At 52.6% G+C, this 21,852-nt stretch overlaps 1 protein-coding gene across 4 annotated transcripts in view; it reads left to right on the top strand.

Annotated features, from left to right (window-relative positions):
* The window catches only part of LOC144736883 (F-actin-uncapping protein LRRC16A-like), a 50,276-nt gene that overhangs the window by 5,766 nt on the left and 22,658 nt on the right, over positions 1-21,852 (top strand). For 3 of the 4 annotated variants that reach the window (XM_078619541.1, XM_078619544.1, XM_078619540.1), the window contains exons 2-12: positions 3,630-3,724; positions 7,021-7,125; positions 9,488-9,544; positions 11,008-11,129; positions 12,493-12,587; positions 15,205-15,275; positions 15,845-15,918; positions 16,452-16,527; positions 18,183-18,271; positions 19,099-19,193; positions 19,825-19,911. In XM_078619541.1, the coding sequence (XP_078475667.1) occupies positions 3,630-3,724; positions 7,021-7,125; positions 9,488-9,544; positions 11,008-11,129; positions 12,493-12,587; positions 15,205-15,275; positions 15,845-15,918; positions 16,452-16,527; positions 18,183-18,271; positions 19,099-19,193; positions 19,825-19,911 (966 nt within the window). The remainder of the gene's footprint in view (positions 1-3,629; positions 3,725-7,020; positions 7,126-9,487; positions 9,545-11,007; positions 11,130-12,492; positions 12,588-15,204; positions 15,276-15,844; positions 15,919-16,451; positions 16,528-18,182; positions 18,272-19,098; positions 19,194-19,824; positions 19,912-21,852) is intronic. The other variant, XM_078619545.1, reaches the window with a different exon arrangement.

The following is a 21,852-nucleotide window of genomic DNA, read 5'->3' as shown; positions in this document are numbered from 1 at the left end:
AGGAAACCTGAGAGCCCGGAGGAAATCCAGCACCGCGCTGAATGCGAGCGAGCGGCACTCGGCACTGCTATCTCCTGGCCACACCTCGCGGCCCCACGCCTACAACACCTGGCAAGCCGTGGTGGTCATCCATCTAAGTGCTAACCAGACGCAAACCTGCTTATCTTGGAATATTTAAAGAGAACGGATGTATTCACAGTAACTTGGTTGTCGGCTTTAGACTGCCTCGGCCAAACTCAAAATGCATAATGCAGCACGGTTTGTGTTTTATATACAATCTAGACTGGACCGCATTGCAGAATGCTCTATAGAGGGCTATCGGTCATCGGCAGGAACACAGGAAGGGGGTTGACCCTGGTTTCAAGAATTGATGGCACTGCAGGCTGTGGGGAAGATAGTTTCAGATTATGGGGGGGGGGGGCAGCAGAGGAGAATGAGTCACCTCTCGCCGAGCCATTGTTGACCTGAGGCCTTCCATAGAAAGCCTTTGGTTGTTGCAGCGGCGGTTCAGACGGCAGCCCTCGAAGGCGCGGAAATCTCGAGTGCAGCTGACAGGAGGCATGGACACTGCGCAGGAAGTGGTTGCCACAGCACCCTTGAGGGAAGTGGCACAAGCCCAGGAGGCCACCTTCTCAGCCTGCCCGCTGACGAACCCGGCAGTACCGACGTTCATGCAGTTCCAGCGATGCGTGGCGGTGGTGGCGGTGGTGGCAGTGGTGGCGGTAGTGGCGGTGGTGGCGGTGGTGGCGGTGGCGGCGGTGGCGGTGGTGGCGGTGGTGGTGGTGGTGGCGGTGGTGGCGGTGGTGGTGGCGGTGGTGGCGGTGGTGGTGGTGGTGACGGTGGTGGCGGTGGTGGCGGTGGTGGCGGTGGTGGCAGTGGTGGCGGTGGTGGCGGTAGTGGTGGTGGTGGCGGTGGTGGTGGTGGTGGCGGTGGTGGCGGTGGTGGCGGTAGTGGTGGTGGTGGCAGTGGCGATGGTGGCGGTGGTGGTTTCCCCGCTCTGCTCGGCCCACGGTTGGGACTGGCTGGAGTGTCCCGGCCGGCACGGAGAAGGTGGAGACGGCTGCACAGCGCTATCTGTGAGATGCAGTCGCAGCTGAGTTTGTGGAATCGAAACTGATGTGGTGGTGGTGGGGCAAACAGCCTCCTCATCGCCACGTCTCACTTCCTCCACCACCACGGCGAGAAACGGGGACAGCGAGAGACGCAGAGGGACACAGCGAGACACAGCAAGGAGCTGCGATGCAGAAAAACACAGCCAGACGTGTGGACATGGCAAGACACGGGGGAAAAATTAAGACACAGCGAGAAACAGTGACGTGGAGAGACATGGGGATATTGAGATAAAAGGGGATACGGTGATCCACGTGGACACGGTGACACACGGGCACATGGTGAGTCATGGGGACACACTTCCCCCATGAGACAGACATGAGTCACCCACCGTTTGAGAAAGTCATTGTCCTCACGTGCCTCTGATGCTGCAAAGTGGCCTGCGAAGCATCCAAAAAATTAACCCGTAAAAACAAAGTTTTTCACTATAAATCCTTTATATGCGTGGCATCGGTTTTATTTTATTATTCATTTCTGTTTTTCTTGAGTAAGAGTTTCATTTTTATCACATTGGTATTTTAAATTAAATATGACATTTTTTTTTTCCTAAAAAGTGGAACATTTTGGAAAAAAAATTTTCACGAAAATAAATTGTCACGCACAACGAGTCTGTGTGCAAAAATGTCAGCTCGATTGGCTCACGGGAAGTGGGTTAAAAAACGACCGAAAGATTTGCACGGTCGTAAGCGCGCAAGCAAGCAAGCAAGTGAACTTAATATAAAGGATTTAAAAATGCGAGGTTACAGCTTGTGGCTTCGCAATTTCGTTTTGCTGACGTGCAAAACGACAATGAGAAGTGACGGCGACAGAATGAGGACTTGTGATGAACGTCCTGGCAGGGTAAATGCCACGTTTTCCTGCGCTCCTGCTCACTCGGTTTTGTGCCATCGGGGATTTGTCATCTCCGACGTTGGAGCTGCGATGCGTGCAACTGTGGCGGCAGCCGTAGCGGAGATGTGGGATCTGATTTACGTTCCCAGGGCGATGAGCTGATTTGGATCCACTGCCCGTGACCGCATTACTCAAATGAGGACCGCAGCCCTGAGCCCTGCAGCAACAGGAGCAACAACAGGAGCAACAACAGGAGCAAGAGCAGCCCCCATCCAGTAGCAGCAAAAGCATTAGTAGCAGCAGTAGTGACACAAGCAGCAGCAGCAGGAGTAAAAGCAACAGCAGGAGTAACAGCAGAATTAACAGCAACACGAGGAGTAACAGCAGCAGCAGCCGGAGTAAGCACAGCAGAAGCAGGAACTTAATGCCCATCAGAGACATGGTGTCATGGCGACGAATTTGCCTTGAAAGGTCTCAGTGGGAGATTTCAAAATGTCAATTTAGAACAGGACTTCTCAAAACGCCATTCGTCACGATCCACCATTTCCGCATTTATCTGTCTGCTCCGTTCCATTACAAATTGAGTCGTTGCACTTTTTGCACACACCGGATAACGGAGGTCGCAAACGGGTTTTGATTCCTTACCCGTACCCGGCCGCACCAGGGTCGCAAACGGGTACGGGTACGAGTACCCGATTGCGACCTCTGGGATGAAGCCATGTTGCAGGCGCGGGTGGGTTGATTCTAGGAACTTGAATTGTGAGAAGAGACAAGACGTTGGGAAATGAGTGACAAACGGTTACTCGCCAGTAACTCACGGCCTACCCGTACCCGGCCGCACCAGGGTCGCAAACGGGTACCCGTACCCGTACCCGGCCGGGTACGGGTAGCCGGGTATCGGGTAGGGTACGGGTATCGGGTACCCGGTTGCGACCTCTGCCGGATAATGAGTAAACGCGTGCTGCGGCACGGGGCCGGGCGTTAGTGGTGGGCGACGAGGGCGGAAAGCCGCGAGGGGTACCGTGATGAAGTATTTTTGTTATTTATTTAAATTATTTGAACTAAACAATGTTTTTGTTTATTTTACCAGGTAAGGCCTACTGAGCTACATAGCTCTTTAAAAAAAAAATTTTGAGTTGTTGATGATTCTAGATTTGAAGCTTTCGTGACTGCAAGGATTCATACTCTTAGGTTTTGTCTTTGTTGATGATGTTTTGTTAGTTAGAGTTATTGTTGAGACAAGTTGTTGATCCTGTTAACAGTTGTTGAGACATATTAGCCAACCGTGCTAATCGGAGGTGCAAGGGAAGGACAACAAACAAAACACAAACACCAGCTCTAAAGAAATGAGTTTTCAATCCAGGTGATGTAAAAGTGCAAGGCTCCAGTGGCTTCCTAATATCGGAAGGAAGAACGTTCCAGACAGCCGCAGAAGCGCATCTGAATGCGCGAGATGCAGTAACTTTGTTTGATGGTTAGCCAAAAGCTGCTGCTGCTGGGAGAATCACCGGAGTTGGCGTGATGGATTACGCTCCCTAACCAGATCAGCAAAGTATCGTGGTTCATTTGCGGCAAGCACTTTGCGTGTAATGAGTGTAAACCTTAATTTGTTGACGCTGTTGGCAGTTGCCGAGACAAACTGTTGACGTTGTTGTTGTTGTTGTTGCTGTGCGTGTTGTCGTGGACAGGCAGCTGGCGAAGCCTACTGGGCCGTCACGGGGCCCCGCGTTTCCACACGACCGTGCGGCTCGACACCAAGGGATCGGCGGCCGAGCGACTCCTGGTGAGGGCCGGGGGCAGTGCCATGGAGCTGAGCAGGGGCGGTTTCTTCATTAGGGCGATTGGGCGACGCACCACCAATGTCATTCAACCACAGAGCTATGCTAGCCGTCACTGTGCCTCTGGATATAGTCCAATCAGCGTCATGTCACGTTCTGTGGAGTACCGCCTCTTTTTGGGCGATTTCACTCCGGCTGAGAATCGCCCCGAGTGGTCCCGTAGACTTACATTCAAAGATGTTTTTTTTCGAACGGGGGGCGCTGCAATGCATTCTCTATGGCTTCCGGGAGGGCTCGCCCTAACGTGCTTACGTCATCATACGTAAGCACGTTGCATCCAACAATATAATTTGTCGCCACCTAGTGGAATCTTCAATAAAAGAAACTTGAGTGGATTGTATTAATAATGAGTATAGAAACAAACAAGATGTATTGTAAGAGTCACTTTATTTTTCATTAATATTAAAGAAGTGAAGTTGCCTTTACATGCTTAAGCTGTTAATTTATCCTTTGCATGGGTGGACCTTATCCTTATAAATCATCCAGACATTTGCCCCCCCTGAGAGACTTTGCAGGAGCCGCCACTGGAGCCGAGGCATCGCGGTCGTCACAGCTCCGGCCATTGGAGCCCCGATCAGACTGTGACGCACCGGGGTGGCCGTGTTCTAGCAACCGTTAACGAGGGGCAATGGTTGTCAGCCCCATTTTTTTTCTCTCGTAGAAATAAAATTATTTGGACAAAATGTGGGCAAATCTGAATCTGATGGGCCATGAAGCTCTGTTTCACAGATGTCCAGTACGGACATGGGGTCAGCAATTGTGGTGTCGATTGTCTTGAAACAGGTCCAAAACATCGAGCGTTCACTGCACCACGAAAGTTGTGCAAGATAGAGTGTGTAACACATTTCTTCAAACTCTTTGGGTCTTTCGGTAAAGTCACGTAGATAGAAAACAAGTTAGCAAGGTTATTACGAGAGCTTGGGAACAACAGAGACGGCGATGGGAGAGGGAATTCCAAAGTGGAGCAGTACGAGGGAGGAAGCAGGAAGAGAAGTGAGGTGACCTGCAGTTTGGTGAGCGGGTGGCTGAGTGAGTGAGTGAATGGGTGAGTGAGTGAGTCATTAGGATGAGTTCCTCAGTGAGTGAGTAAGTGAGTGGCTGAGTGCGTTCTTGCAACCTGCAGTGTTAGCGGTGAAGATGGAGAAATATTCTTAGGTTTTTTTTCGGTAAAGTCATGTAGGTAAAACATAAAATTCATAAAAGTAAAACAAAATAAAAATCACGACGTTTCGGAGGCAACACAAGCTTCCGTCTTCAGGTGCAACCGTCACAGCCACGACAGCTGTATCAAGTAAATTTACTTGATACACTTGATACAGCTCTCGTGGCTGTGACGGTTCCACCTGAAGACAGAAGCTTGTGTTGCCTCCGAAACGTCGTGATTTTTATTTTGTTTTACTTTTATTAATTTTAATGTTTTACCTACGTGACTTTACCGAAGAAACCTAAGAAGATGGAGAAAACCAGTAGACCGAGTCCTCAACATGGGTGGGGAAATCAATGAATGAAGTTTGTGAGAACAGTGACTGTGGTGTTGGCTATAGAAGAGCGATTAGGAGGCGACTGATCGCTGGCAAGCGAGCAACTGCAGTGATTTGATGAGTCCTGGATCATAGACCATATAACGGCCTATAGGGTATCAATGGTGATCGTAGCATGCGTGCATGGTATCTGTTGCTGTGGGCCTGGTTAAAGGCTGTAAGGATAAGGGTTGCTGTGGGCCTGGTTACAGGCTGTAAGGATAAGGGTTGCTGTGAGCCTGGTTAAAGGCTGTAAGGATAATGGTTGCTGTGGGCCTGGTTAAAGGCTGTAAGGATAAGGGTTGCTGTGGGCCTGGTTAAAGGCTGTAAGGATAAGGGTTGCTGTGGGCCTGGTTAAAGGCTGTAAGGATAAGGGTTGCTGTGGGCCTGGTTAAAGGCTGTAAGGATAAGGGTTGCTGTGAGCCTGGTTAAAGGCTGTAAGGATAAGGGTTGCTGTGGGCCTGGTTAAAGGCTGTAAGGATAATGGTTGCTGTGGGCCTGGTTAAAGGCTGTAAGGATAAGGGTTGCTGTGGGCCTGGTTAAAGGCTGTAAGGATAAGGGTTGCTGTGGGCCTGGTTAAAGGCTGGAAATGTGTCACAGCCAAACAATCTAAATAATCTAAACGCGTGTTTCGAAATGTGGAGGGAAAAACCGGAGGGCCCGGAGAAGAAATAAATACGTGCTCACAGGGAGCGAGACATCAGAATCTGAATATTAATTTAGGCTGGAAGAATCCGATGAACTGTAAAGCTTTTAAATTTCGATTTAAAGCTTTCGAGACTGCAGGGATTCATCTTCTTGGTTCTTTCGGTAAAGTCACGTAGAAGGGAAATAATAAAATAATTAAAAGAAAACATAGTATTTTATTGTTTTGTTTTTATTATTTTATTATTTCCCTTCTACGTGACTTTACCGAAAGAACCAAGACGATGAATCCCTGCAGTCACGAAAGCTTTAAATATAATTATTTAATTATGTTTTATTTTTATTATTTTATTATTTCCCTTCTACGTGACTTTACCGAAAGAACCAAGAAGATGAATCCCTGCAGTCACGAAAGCTTTAAATATAATTATTTAATTATGTTTTATTTTTATTATTTTATTATTTCCCTTCTACGTGACTTTACCGAAAGAACCAAGAAGAACTGTGAAGCTCTTTATCAGCGATATCCAGTTGGGGCAGGTCACAAAGTTACAACAAACCAAGCGAAAACAATTGCGGGAGTGGAAAGCAAAGGAAAGCCAAGCAAGTCACTCAATAAAATGAAACTAAGTTCGCGAGTAAAATTGCGTAAGTACATCAATTCCTGCCGATTTCTCAAAACCAAATTGCAATCTTGGGGCAAGGCAGCAAAGCGAAAACAAAAACAGACCCAGACCACAACAAGACAGCACGCAGTCCGTCAGCAACGTTGCACACCTAGCATGTCGCGAGCGTTACCACTGCGGTGCCGCACGTTTGATGCGGGAGGAACCTAGGAGCTCGGCTCTGCGGAGCCGTTCGTGGTGGTGGGGGGGGGTAGATGGCGCGGCTGGGCGGATGTGTGCCGGCACGCGGTGGGGGGGGGAAGCTGTGGTGAGCCCAGGGGCCAGCGCCACACTGACAGGTGTAGGGCACGATTACCCCCCCCCTCACCCCCCCTCACTCCCACCCGCGGCCTCCTCGCACGAAGCCACCACCACCGCACCGCCACCTGAAGCCAAATACGGCTCCTCCAGGCACCCCCTTGCGTTTGGTCACGTGGACGCGGTGTGGACGCGGTGTGGACGCAGGTGCTGACTGCGTGGAGGGGCTTCCTGCTGTCGACTCGCACCCCGAGCAAGGTACCGCCGCTGCCTGGCCGCCTCTGCCCCTGCCGCGTGCCCCCCCTTCGTCGAACGGCAAAGAGTTGACGTCGTCCCGCTCGTTTTGTCGGCGTCGGCCGTCCGTCGTCGAAGTGCGCTTCGCATCGGTCGTACCTCGGCGATGATCGCTCGTTTTTTGTCCGAATGTTGAGCGAAAATATTGTGGCGCTGCCTCCGTTGTTTTGGGGCGGTGTGGAGGCTGCCGGCAACGTTTTTGGGCACGCAACCGTGATGCAAATCAACGATGTCCGATTCCTCTGACCCCCCCCTGTCCTCCCCCCCTTTCCCGCACCACCGCCACTCCAGCGATTTGATAAACGTCACAATTTTGAATCGCAATTGGATTTCGGAATCACTTTTTGTTCATTGGTTTTCTACCCTTCTATCTGGCAACAAAACTGACAACTTTTTTACAAGGAGTCATGTTTGCATAGACCACAATACCTGCAGTCATAATGCAAACAAAAAACATAACTCTGATAATGTATGCACTGTCCTTGAAGTTGATTGGTCCACACCCGAGACAGCATTATGACTGCATCAGCCAATATTGTGGTCTATGCAAACATGACTCCTTGTAAAAAGGTGTCAGTTTTGTTGCCATATAGAAGGGTAAAAAAACAATTATCATATTTTGACTGGCAAATGAGGTTCCAATGGTGTCACTTTTTGTTGTTTATCATCGCGGCGAATTGTAGCACTTCAGAGTGGCTGCAGAGGTGACGTGAACCGTTGACCCCAACGAGCCCCATTGGGTGCGTATATGGTTAGCTCACGGTTAGCTTTCGACGTGCATCGATGATTCATATCCGTCGTTCCACCCCGAGCGATTGTTTTGACGTTCACTTGGGATGCAGTTATTCGCCTCCCTTCCCCTCCAACCGCCAGCGATTCAGTGCGCGTGAAAATCGATCCGAGAGTCACATTCTCTTTCTTGGGTTCTTTCGGTAAAAGTCACGTAGAAGGGAAATAATAAAATAATAAAAATAAAACATTATAAAATAATTCTCAAGACGTTTCGGCCACAACGCAAGCAGCCGTCCTCAGGTGAAGAACAGGTCTGTCGGAAAGACAGCGGAATATGCAAATTCCTTTGTCAAGGCGCCCCTTCCACCCTCCAACCCAGCTTAAATATGCGCTGCCAAGCATGGTGGTGCCCATTCAGACGCCTGGCCGGGTACGGGTACGGGTAGCCGTTTGCGACCCTGGTGCGGCCGGGTACGGGTACGGGTAGGCCGTGAGTCACTGGTGAGTAACCGTTTGTCACTCATTTCGGGTAGGGAACGGGTAGGGAACGGGTACCCGTACCTGGCCGGGTACGGGTACCCATTTGCGACCCTGGTGCGGCCGGGTACGGGTACGGGTAAGGAATAAAAACCTGTTTGCGACCTCTGGCCAGCGATAAAAGTAACATTTGCATATCATCATCATCAGCAGCAGCCATGATCCATCCCCTGTTGGATGAAGGCCTCCTCAAGCCGCCCCCATCTCTGACGATCCTTAAGTGCAACGGTCCGCCCAGCACCTCCACATCAGCTGGTCTCGTCACTCCATCTCCCCAGTGGATGTCCTCTCGGATGAGTTCCATTACCTAGCTGCCACTCCGTTTTTATTCTTCTCGGTCATCGCGCATCATCTCTTACGTATCCTGCCCAAGGCCCGCTCACTTTTCTAAACAATTTAGATGTCTTTGGTTCTTTCGGTAAAGCCACGTAGGTATTCCCTGTCATTAATTTATTTTGTTTTCTACCTACGTGACTTTACCGAAAGAACCAAAGAGTATGGATCCCTGCAGTCACGAAAACTTCTAATCTAGATTGAATTTAGATGTCATTGCCTTTTATAGTTCTCTAATGCTTGTGTTCCTCGTTCTGTGTCCCGTCACGCTGGTGAAGATGTTCACTCCCTCGCCTGGCATGCAGGAGGTTCTGGGTTCAATCCCGACCCTGACGATGCCTGCTGTTGTATATTTGGAGTTTGCGTCTTTCTCTCCCCGTGATCGCGTGGATTTCTGCGGCTCCTCCGGTTTATCCCTCCACATTTCGAATCAATGTGCGCTTAGAGTATTTGGCTGCTGTACATTTCCCACGTGGTAAGCCACTTCGTCGAGCTATCATTCGTGACAGCCAGCTCGCTTCTGAACAAGAGCTCCACATAGCTCAGTGAGCCTTACCTGGTAAAACAAAAACGCACAGTACTGTAATTCGTTTCATTCTATTGGACTAACCGGCTTATCGTCCGTCTGGTGACAAATATTTGGCCACAGTGATGGCCACCCGGATGGAACCGCCTCTCCCTGTCTGTAACGTCCGTGACGCCGGTTCCTCGCGCTCCTTTCCAGGTGGAGTCCACGTTCCACTTTTTGGAGATCCAGGCGGCCACACTCAAGGGCAACAAGGTGAGAGAGGCAGCTCCTGGGGCTGGGCAGCATAAGACAGTAGGGGGGATTGGGGGGGGGCAGTGAAAATATTATTTGGGAGGGATAAAATATATTTTTCAAATCATTTATGTTGTTTTAAAGTTGCCACTAGCAGAGCGCATGGCACGCTCATGCATGCCCGGCAAGAGGTCGCAACCGGGTACCCAATACCCGTACCCTACCCGATACCCGGCTATCCGTACCCGGCCGGGTACGGGTACGGGTACCCGTTTGCGACCCTGGTGCGGCCTGGTACGGGTACGGGTAAGGAATCAAAACCCGTTTGCGACCTCTGATGCCCGGGGTGCCACAGCGGGTTCACCGATTGCGCCGGTCTGCCACACGGTGGCTTTGGGCTGTCTAGAGTTTGGAGATTGATTGTCTAAATGAATGAAGTTGCGTGGGTCCACCTGTTGAGTCTGCCACGGGCCTTGCGCTCTCCGTTGCCGGCTCTCGAGAGGTTTTACTGCAGCTACTGCACGTGGCGAGATGTTAACCACCTCGCCTGGTATGCAGGAGGTCGTGGCTTCGATCCCGACCCTGGCGTCCGCTCTATATTTGGAGTTTGCATGTTCTCTGAGTGGTCGCATGGATTTTCCGACGGTTTTTCCCTCCACATTTATAGCTGACGCACGTTTAGATTATTTGGCTGCTCGTAAATTTCGACGTGATGACAATCCACTACGTTGAGCTATCATTTGTGATAGTTTATAGTTTTTAAATCCTTTATATTAAGTTCACTTGCTTGCTTGCGCGCTTACGACCGTGCAAATCTTTCGGTCGTTTTTTAACCCACTTCCCGTGATCCAATCGAGCTGACATTTTGCACACAGACTCGTTGTGCATGACAATTGATTTTCGTGAAACATTTTTCCCATAACTTTACACTTTTTAGGAATTTTAAAAATATTTAATTACCAATTGCTTAATGGTGGCAGGCAATCATCTGACCCATAGGTGGCAGCCATCTCAAGCCAGAGGACGAGAAAAACAGAAATGAATAATAAAATAAAACCGATGCCACGCATATAAAGGATTTATAGTAAAAAACTTTGTTTTTACGGGTTAATTTTTAAGTAAATCAAGAGCAGATCCGCTTCCGTCTATTGTGGTTGGTGCCACGCAGTGGTAGATTTATAACAAAACTGCTGTCGTGAACTCCTAATCGGTGTGGTTTTGTCTGTGTCGCGTTATTTGGTGTTGTTACATGGATGCTGTTGTTATTGTGGCATTGTTGCTTACGTTGTTTTTGATGTTATGGTTGTTGTCGTTGTGTCTTCTTTTGTTGATGTTCTTGATGTCATCGTTTATGTTGGTTATGTTATTGTTTATTCTTCATGTCATTGTTTATGTTGACGATGATGTTACGGGCCATTTCGTTGAGTTGTTGATGATGTTATTGTTGATCATGTTGTTGAGCAGTTGTTGTTGTTGTTGTTTAGTTGCTGCTAGAGACGGAGCGGGTCGGCGTCACCATGGCGATGAGCTCTGCGGAGGAGGCCGACGTCGTTCTGGTGCACATCATGGTCGCCGCACAGGCCGCAGTGCCCGGGGTCAGCCCTCCGTGAGTCCACAACAACCTCAGCCAACACAACAACCACAACAAACACAACAAACACAACAACCACAACAAACACAACAACAACAAACACAACGACAGCATGGTGGGCGCGGTGCCCGGGTCAGCCCTCCGTGAGTCCACAACAACCTCAGCCAACACAACAACCACAACAAACACAACCACAACACACACAAACACAACTACAATGCACACAACCACAACAAACACAAAAACCACGACACACACAACCACAACGCAGAGCCACAACAGACACAACCACAACACAAACACAACAGCCACAACACAACCACAACACACACAAACACAACCACAACACACACAAACACAACTACAACAAACGCCACGACCATATCGCAGCAGTGACCCCTGCTACCATTGTTGTTTACTATTTTATTCTTCCGCTTGTTTACCGAGGAGAGCCTTGCCGAGTCCCAAGACTCGTTTTTTCAAGAGGGTCCTGCCAGGTCTTCGCAGTAGGGTTGCGATGCTGCTCACCGCGATCCCAATTGAGTAACATTTCAGGATTTTGGGGCAATGCCAGTTATATTGCTTGTTTTTTTCTTTATTTTAGCTAGGCGAGGAAACCCATGTAGAACAGGGGTAGAGGAGACACACTCCACACACTCACGCTTACTCACAAAGATAAAGATCCGCCTCATAGCCTTGACAGATTATTGGGGCAAGTGCTGTTAGCGAGTAGCACCTATGAAGGCGGCACGGCACACGAGGGGGTGGGTGGCCACCACCACACCCGGCCGCCTTTGTCTCGCTCGTCGCGGTGTTTTAGCAAACTGCATCAGATACTAATTTGAGGCTGAGTCGACCTCGGAGAGGCCCAGGACCCATTCAGATAATCATCACTGGTGTTGGCCGTGAGCAGGAATCGAACTCGGGTGAACCGGGTTCGTAGCGCAGTGCGCTAACCGTTACGCTACCGCTCCCCACGGGGTCGTTAAAATCTCGCCACCGTGCGGGAAAACATACGAAGACGGAACAGGGTGAGAACATACAAACGCCGACAGGCGCGTGAATCGAGAGTCGAATCCAGGAACCCTTTCGTCCCATGAAGGCGCGAGGGTTACCACTGCGCCGCCAATGCCCTTGCAGTGCGAGCCTCTAGGCTGAGACAGACTTCACTGCGCGTGACACCGGGGTCGCAAGAGCACATGGCGCGATTGACCTATGACCCCTTCCCCACTCGCATGGCAGACAAACGCGGCCTCTGTGACGGGACGGTGCGCGATAGCCACCTCGATTCTCAAGCCCGCTGACAGCACTTGCCCCAATAGTCTGTTAAGGCTATGCGGCGGGCTCTTTTGTCTTTGTGCGTGTGTGCGTTCGCCAGTTTCTTGAAGAGGCTGACTCTGGACATACACGAGCGGGCGAACTCCTTGCAGACAGCCTGGGCCCGGCAGAGCATTGTGGATATGGGGCCTTGTGGTGCGTGGGCTCCGCACCGCGTTTCACACGGTCCGCTACGGGGTGGGGGTTGAGAGGGCGGTCGTGGTGCCGACAGCTGTCGTGGCCCCGGTTGGGGCTTCGAGCGTGCCGTGCGGCAGCTGTTGCCGGTTGACCCCCGTCAGCCGGCTGTCTGTGTGTGTGTGTGAGGTCTACGTGCGGTGATGTCCGGGTGTGGCGCTGTGTGTGTGACGTCTGTGTGTTGTGCCACCTGTGTGTGTGATGTCTGTGCGTCGTGCTGCGTGTGTGTGTGTGATGTCTGTGCATTGTGCTGCGTGTGTGTGTGTGTGTGATGTTTGTGCATTGTGCTGCGTGTGTGTGTGTGTGATGTCTGTGCGTCGTGCTGCGTGTGTGTGTGTGATGTCTGTGCATTGTGCTGCGTGTGTGTGTGTGTGTGATGTCTGTACGTCGTGCTGTGTGTGTGTGTGTGTGATGTCTGTGCGTCGTGCTGCGTGTGTGTGTGTGATGTCTGTGCGTCGTGCTGCGTGTGTGTGTGTGTGATGTCTGTGCGTCGTGCTGCGTGTGTGTGTGTGTGATGTTTGTGCGTTGTGCTGCGTGTGTGTGTGTGTGATGTTTGTGCATCGTGCTACGTGTGTGTGTGTGTGATGTCTGTACGTTGTGCTGCGTGTGTGTGTGTGTGATGTCTGTGCGTTGTGCTGCGTGTGTGTGTGTGTGATGTTTGTGCGTTGTGCTGCGTGTGTGTGTGTGTGATGTTTGTGCGTTGTGCTGCGTGTGTGTGTGTGTGATGTTTGTGCGTCGTGCTGCGTGTGTGTGTGTGTGATGTTTGTGCGTTGTGCTGCGTGTGTGTGTGTGTGATGTTTGTGCGTTGTGCTGCTTGTGTGTGTGATGTCTGTGCGTTGTGCTGCGTGTGTGTGTGTGTGATGTTTGTGCGTTGTGCTGCGTGTGTGTGTGTGTGATGTTTGTGCGTTGTGCTGCTTGTGTGTGTGATGTTTGTGCGTCGTGCTGCGTGTGTGTGTGTGATGTCTGTGCGTCGTGCTGCGTGTGTGTGTGTGTGATGTCTGTGCGTTGTGCTGCGTGTGTGTGTGTGTGATGTCTGTGCGTCGTGCTGCGTGTGTGTGTGTGTGATGTCTGTGCGTCGTGCTGCGTGTGTGTGTGTGTGATGTCTGTGCGTTGTGCTGCGTGTGTGTGTGTGTGATGTCTGTGCGTCGTGCTGCGTGTGTGTGTGTGTGATGTCTGTGCGTTGTGCTGCGTGTGTGTGTGTGTGACATCTGTGCGTTGTGCTGCGTGTGTGTGTGTGACATCTGTGTGTGATGCCCCATTGTGTGTGTGTGTGATGTCTGTGCGTTGTGCTGCGTGTGTGTGTGTGTGATGTCTGTGCGTTGTGCTGCGTGTGTGTGATGTCTGTGCGTTGTGCTGCGTGTGTGTGTGTGTGTGATGTTTGTGCGTCGTGCTGCGTATGTGTGTGTGATGTTTGTGCATTGTGCTGCGTGTGTGTGTGTGATGTTTGTGCGTTGTGCTGCGTGTGTGTGTGTGTGTGATGTTTGTGCGTCGTGCTGCGTGTGTGTGTGTGATGTTTGTGCATTGTGCTGCGTGTGTGTGTGTGTGATGTTTGTGCATTGTGCTGCGTGTGTGTGTGTGTGATGTTTGTGCGTTGTGCTGCGTGTGTGTGTGTGATGTTTGTGCGTCGTGCTGCGTGTGTGTGTGTGTGATGTCTGTGCGTCGTGCTGCGTGTGTGTGTGTGTGATGTCTGTGCGTCGTGCTGCGTGTGTGTGTGTGTGTGATGTTTGTGCATTGTGCTGCGTGTGTGTGTGTGTGATGTTTGTGCGTTGTGCTGCGTGTGTGTGTGTGTGATGTTTGTGCGTTGTGCTGCGTGTGTGTGTGTGTGATGTTTGTGCGTTGTGCTGCGTGTGTGTGTGTGTGATGTTTGTGCGTTGTGCTGCGTGTGTGTGTGTGTGATGTTTGTGCGTTGTGCTGCGTGTGTGTGTGTGTGATGTCTGTGCGTCGTGCTGCGTGTGTGTGTGTGTGATGTTTGTGCGTTGTGCTGCGTGTGTGTGTGTGATGTTTGTGCGTTGTGCTGCGTGTGTGTGTGTGATGTTTGTGCATTGTGCTGCGTGTGTGTGTGTGTGATGTCTGTGCGTTGTGCTGCGTGTTTGTGTGATGTCTGTGCGTTATGCTGCGTGTGTGTGTGTGATGTCTGTGCGTTGTGCTGCGTGTGTGTGTGTGTGTGATGTTTGTGCGGCGTGTGTGTGATGTCTGTGCGTCGTGCTGCGTGTGTGTGTGTGTGTGTGATGTTTGTGCGTTGTGCTGCGTGTGTGTGTGTGATGTTTGTGCGTTGTGCTGCGTGTGTGTGTGTGATGTTTGTGCATTGTGCTGCGTGTGTGTGTGTGTGATGTCTGTGCGTTATGCTGCGTGTGTGTGTGTGATGTCTGTGCGTTGTGCTGCGTGTGTGTGTGTGTGTGATGTTTGTGCGTTGTGCTGCGTGTGTGTGTGTGTGATGTCTGTGCGTCGTGCTGCGTGTGTGTGATGTTTGTGCGTCGTGCTGCGTGTGTGTGATGTTTGTGCGTTGTGCTGCGTGTGTGTGTGTGTGATGTCTGTGCGTCGTGCTGCGTGTGTGTGTGTGCGACGTCTGTGCGAGCAGGGGGATTTTCACAGACGTATGCTTGCGTCTGCGATCAGCTGGGCCTGCCTTGCCGGGAAGAGGTGCAGTGGGTGAGCTACCTGACTCACTTCACTGCGCCATCATCATCATTGTCTATAACACGACATATATACATTGCATTCTATTGTTCATATTTTTGGAAAAATTTTTGGCCCTCAATTTTATCCAGATTGTGCTAGGAATGTGTCATCTGGTTAGATGAAGAATCCATTTGGAACTCACAGTGCTATGCGAAACCCTTACAGAGCAGTCTGCACAAGTGGATATCACCACAGACTCACTTGTGAGATCCCTTCAAGAGACCTTCAATGAATGCGATGGCTGCTGCAGTGTGCAAACATTAGCGGGGAGAAGACAAAGGCGGCCATGCATGGCGTTGGCTACACTGCCTCCTCGTGCACCGTGCCGGCCCTAATCGGTGCACGCAAACATCACTGGGCTCAACAGCCTGTTAAAGGCTTCACGAGGGAACTGTGCGTGTGTGTGCGTGTGTGTGTGTGCGTGTGTGCGTGTGTGTGTGTGTGCGTGTGCGTGTGTGTGCGTGTGTGCGTGTGTGCGTGTGCGCGTGTGTGTGTGTGTGCGTGTGTGGGTGTGTGTGTGTGCGTGTGTGTGTCTGCAGGACGTGGACACCATCTACCTGTCCCACGACTCACGCGAGCTCAGCCTCAATGACTTCAGCCACCTGGACGGCAGGTGCACCTCAACTGCACGCACAGACACGCACAGACACGCGAAGACACGCACAGACACGCTCAGACACGCGCAGACACGCTCAGACACGCACAGACACACGCAGACACGCGCAGACACACTTTCACTTGCACATGCGCAGCCCGCGTGAGTGATGAGAGAGTGCCGCCGAACCACGGTGCTCAGTGGAGCGCGCAGACGGCTGCCCCGACCTGACGCGTCGCTCGTGTGTGCGTGTGTGTGCGTGTATGTGTGCCTGTGTGTGTGTATGTGTGTGTGTGCGTGTGTGTGTGTGCGTGTGTGCGTGTGTGTGTATGCATGTGCGTGTGTGCGTGTGTGCGTGTGTGCAAGTATGCGTGCATGTGTGCGTGCGTGTATGTGTGCGTGCGTGCGTGTGTGCGTGCGTGTGTGCGTGTGCGTGTGTGTACGTGCATGTATGCGTGCATGTGTGCGTGCGTGCATGTGTGCGTGTATGCATGTGTACGTGCGTGTATGCGTGCGTGTATGCATGTGTACGTGCGTGCGCGTGCACCCAGGGACCTGGTCCCCATCGTTGCGACGCTCGAGTTCAGCTCCTGGTTCACCAAGCTGCACTGCAAGGACGTCCGGCTGGTGCGTAACGATTTGGGCCGAAACGCACGACGGGTTTGTTCGCCGCGCTCTCGACTCGGAGAGTCGTGGTCGCGATTCGAGAAGCTGTCCTCCCAGCGCGCCTCGAATTCACCGCCCCGTTATCAGCCCGCTGCCGGGCGAAGGCGTCTCGGTGCCATGTCGGTTTATGGGCATTGTGCGACCATACTTCACCACGCTGGTCAAATGTGGGGTCGGTGTAGAGAAGGCCCAGAGGCCCGGTTCAGATGTCACCACTCGCCAGTGATGTTAGCCGTGGCGGGGAATTAAACTTGGGTTGCCGGGTTCATAGCGCAATGCGCTAACCACTGCACCACTGCTCCTTTCGACAATTCACGCCAGAGGTTGCAACCGGGTACCCGATACCCGTACCCTACCCGATACCCGGCTACCCGTACCCGTACCCGGCCGGGTACGGGTACGGGTACCCGTTTGCGACCCTGGTGCGGCCGGGTACGGGTAGACCGTGAGTCACTGGTGAGTCACCGTTTGTCACTCATTTCCCAACGTCTTGTCTCTTCTCACAATTCAAGTTCCTAGAATCAACCCACCCGCGCCTGCAACATGGCTTCATCCCAGAGGTCGCAATCAGGTACCCGATACCCGTACCCTACCCGTACCCGGCCGGGTACGGGTAGGGTACGGGTACGGCCGGGTACGGGTACGGGTAAGGAATCAAAACCCGTTCGTGACCTCTGCTTCACGCGGCCTCAAAGTGCACCTAGCCTGGCACAAGCGCCGTGGTTATGTCACCGCCACTTACTGGCGAATGCCGGTTATTGTTGTTGCTTTGTGTATTTGTGCGCATGGTGCATGTGTGCGCATGCCGTGTGTGTGTGTGTGTGTATGTGTGTGGTGTGTGTGTATGGTGTGTGTGTGTGTGGTGTGTATGTGTGTGTGCATGGTGTGTGTGTATGTGTGTGGTGTGTGTGTGCATGGTACGTGTATGCGTGTGTGGTGTGTGTGTGTGTGGTGTGTGTGTTGATGGTGTGTGTGTGTGTGTATGTGTGTGGTGTGTGTGTTGATGGTGCGTGTATGTGTGTGTGGTGTGTGTGTGTGTGTGGTGTGTGTGTGTTTTGATGGTGCATGTATGCGTGTGTGGTGTGTGTGTTGATGGTACGTGTATGCGTGTGTGGTGTGTGCGTGTGTGTGTGGTGTGTGTGTGTGTTGATGGTGCGTGTATGCGTCTGTGGTGTGTGTGTGTGTTGATGATGCGTGTACGCGTGTGTGGTGTGTGTGTGTATGTTGATGGTGCGTGTATGCGTGTGTGGTGTGTGTGTGTGTGTTGATGATGCGTGTATGTGTGTGGTGTGTGTGTTGATGGTGCGTGTATGTGTGTGTGGTGTGTGTGTGTGTTGATGATGCGTGTATGTGTGTGTGGTATGTGTGTGTGTTGATGGTGCGTGTATGTGTGTGTGGTGTGTGTGTGTTTTGATGATGCGTGTATGTGTGTGTGGTGTATGTGTGTGTGTTGATGGTGCGTGTATGCGTGTGTGGTGTGTGTGTGTGTTGATGGTGCATGGATGCGTGTGTGGTGTGTGTGTGTGTATTGATGGTGCGTGTATGCGTGTGTGGTGTGTGTGTGTGTTGATGTTGTGTGTGTGTTGATGGTGCGTGTATGTGTGCGTGTGCACCAGTCTGCAGAGGTCTGCGAGCAAGTGCTGCGCGTGATGTCGCGATCCTCGCGCCTGGAGGAGCTGGTGCTCGAGAACGTTGGGCTCAAGTCGTGAGTGCTCACGACGCATTGCATGCTGGGACATGCACAGGGGCATTCTGGGACGGGCACAGGTGCATGCTGGGCCTCGGTGGCTGCACTGCCGCTTCACGCCAGCTGCCATACCGCCACCGCCGCCACAACAAATAGGGTCCCAAACAACAACAACAATAACACCAATAACAACAACAACAACTTCAGGAACTGGATTGAGACCAGTTCAGTTCCTGAAGAAGGTCCCAGCACTTGGTGCAAAATGTCAGAGGTCGTGCCGAATAACAGGTTGTGCAACCTAAACACATATGGGTGAGCTGTACAGCACAACAGCGAAACTCTACGCAGTAACAATTTGTGTGTACGTATGTATGTTGAACTTTTTTCGCAACGTACGTAGCCAACCGTGCTGCAAATCGGAGGTGCGGGGGAAGGACAACAAACTAAACACAAAAAGTAGTTAGAAAGAAATGCATTTTTCAATCGAGATTTCAAAGTGCATAGCTCCAGATTTGTAAGACTCCAAATCTACCACTCGGTTGTGAATTGGCCAGAAGAGGGTAGCACAGCAAGGGAATTTTCGAACGCGTCTGTCCGGAGATTTGAGTGTTGCTCCCTCGAATGCGCGGATTTTTCCGGGTTTCTTCCGTTGTGCACAGGAAGGTGCGATTTGTAAAACACGGCGGTGTTCACAGCAGCGGCATCTTTCATAAATCGAGACACACGGAAACTTAGTTTGGCCAAAGCAACGTTTCCAAGATTTGCGTCTCCCTCCCCCGTGTACTGCTGCGCTGTTTCCTCCTCCTCCTCCTCATCGTCCTCCTCCTTCCTCTTCCTCCTGCCAGTGATTTTCTGCAGAAACTTGCCACGGCTTTGACCCAAAATCCTGCCAGCTGCCTCCACTCCATAAATCTGTCCAACAACAGCCTGGAGGACCGAGGTGAACACCGAACACACGCACAGACGCGGCACTGCACATGCGCGGCATCGCACAGACGCGGCACTGCACACCCGCTGCATCGCACAGACGCGGCACTGCACACCCGCTGCATCGCACAGACGCGGCACTGCACACCCGCTGCATCGCACAGACACGGCACCGCACACAGCACAGCACTGCACAGACACGGCACTGCACAGACACGGCACCGCACGCAGCACCGCACACAGCACAGCACAGCACAGACACGGCACTGCACAGACACGGCACCGCACGCAGCACCGCACACAGCACAGCACAGCACAGACACGGCACTGCACACCCGCTGCATCGCACAGACACGGCACCACACAGACACGGCACCACACACAGCACAGCACCACACAGATGCTGCACGGCACTCAGCAATGCATTCATCGATTGGAATTGTGCATAGCAAGTTGCGCCTCTTACTGGCAGACCACAGAACTTGGGCTTGTGCGGTCTACAGTTTCCCGTGCGTTTTTGAGATGTAATTTGCATGAATGACGCGATAAAAAATAAACGATTCTATCTACTAAGCCACAGCTCCTCCGCTCACCATGCTTGCACGTGTGTGTGTGTGTGTATGTGCGCCCTCATGCACGTGCAGGGCTCTATCAGCTGAGTCAGCAGCTGAGCCGACTTGGCAAGGGACTACGCAGTCTAAACCTGTCCCGCACAGCGCTCACGCTCAAAGGTACGATCACTCACTCACTCGCTCGGTCAGCTAGCCACGAAACCGGTCGCTCACGCACGTGCGCACTCACTCACTCAGTCAGCTAGCCACGAAACCGGTCGCTCACGCACGTGCGCACTCACTCACTCAGTCAGCTAGCCACGAAACCGGTTGCTCACGCACGTGCGCACTCACTCACTCGGTCAGCTAGCCACGAAACCGGTCGCTCACGCACGTGCTCACTCACTCACTCAGTCAGCTAGCCACTAACCCGCTCACTCACGCACGTGCTCACTCACTCACTCAGTCAGCTAGCCACGAAACCGGTCGCTCACGCACGTGCGCACTCACTCACTCACTCAGTCAGCTAGCCACTAACCTGCCCGCTCACTCACATGCTCACTCACTCACTCGGTCAGCTAGCCACTCACCCGCTCACTCACGCACGTGCTCACTCACTCACTCAGTCAGCTAGCCACTCACCCGCTCACTCACGCACGTGCGCACTCACTCACTCGGTCAGCTAGCCACTCACCCGCTCACTCACGCACGTGCGCACTCACTCACTCGGTCAGCTAGCCACTAACCCGCTCGCTCACTCACATGCTCACTCACTCAGTCAGCGAGCAACTCACCCGCTCACTCACGCACGTGCGCACTCACTCACTCGGTCAGCTAGCCACGAAACCGGTCGCTCACGCACGTGCTCACTCACTCACTCGGTCAGCTAGCCACTCACCCGCTCGCTCACTCACATGCTCACTCACTCAGTCAGCGAGCAACTCACCCGCTCACTCACGCACGTGCGCACTCACTCACTCGGTCAGCTAGCCACTCACCCGCTCACTCACGCACGTGCGCTCTCACTCACTCGGTCAGCTAGCCACTCACCCGCTCACTCACGCACGTGCGCACTCACTCACTCGGTCAGCTAGCCACTCACCCGCTCACTCACGCACGTGCGCTCTCACTCACTCGGTCAGCTAGCCACTCACCCGCTCACTCACGCACGTGCGCACTCACTCACTCGGTCAGCTAGCCACGAAACCGGTCGCTCACGCACGTGCGCACTCACTCACTCGGTCAGCTAGCCACTAACCCGCTCGCTCACTCACATGCTCACTCACTCAGTCAGCGAGCAACTCACCCGCTCACTCACGCACGTGCGCACTCACTCACTCGGTCAGCTAGCCACGAAACCGGTCGCTCACGCACGTGCTCACTCACTCACTCGGTCAGCTAGCCACTCACCCGCTCGCTCACTCACATGCTCACTCACTCAGTCAGCGAGCAACTCACCCGCTCACTCACGCACGTGCGCACTCACTCACTCGGTCAGCTAGCCACTCACCCGCTCACTCACGCACGTGCGCACTCACTCACTCGGTCAGCTAGCCACGAAACCGGTCGCTCACGCACGTGCTCACTCACTCACTCGGTCAGCTAGCCACTCACCCGCTCGCTCACTCACATGCTCACTCACTCAGTCAGCGAGCAACTCACCCGCTCACTCACGCACGTGCGCACTTACTCACTCAGTCAGCTAGCCACTCACCCGCTCACTCACGCACGTGCTCACTCACTCACTCAGTCAGCTAGCCACTCACCCGCTCACTCACGCACGTGCGCACTCACTCACTCGGTCAGCTAGCCACTCACCCGCTCGCTCACGCACGTGCGCACTCACTCAGTCAGCGAGCAACTCACCCGCTCACTCACGCACGTGCGCACTCACTCACTCGGTCAGCTAGCCACTCACCCGCTCACTCACGCACGTGCGCACTCACTCACTCGGTCAGCTAGCCACTCACTTGCCCGCTCACATGCGTGCTCACTCACCCACCCAGCCATCCAACCACTCGCTCACTCACTCACTTGGCCAGCCATCCAACCACTCGCTCACTCACTTACTTGGCCAGCTAGCCACCCACTCGCTCACTCACTTACTTGGCCAGCTAGCCA

The sequence above is a fragment of the Lampetra planeri genome, chromosome 63, assembly GCF_965212315.1.
Source record: "Lampetra planeri chromosome 63, kcLamPlan1.2.h2, whole genome shotgun sequence".
Taxonomy (NCBI): Eukaryota; Metazoa; Chordata; class Hyperoartia; order Petromyzontiformes; family Petromyzontidae; genus Lampetra; species Lampetra planeri.
The sequence above is the reverse complement of the archived record's forward strand: the minus strand, read 5'-3'. Positions and strand labels throughout refer to the sequence as shown.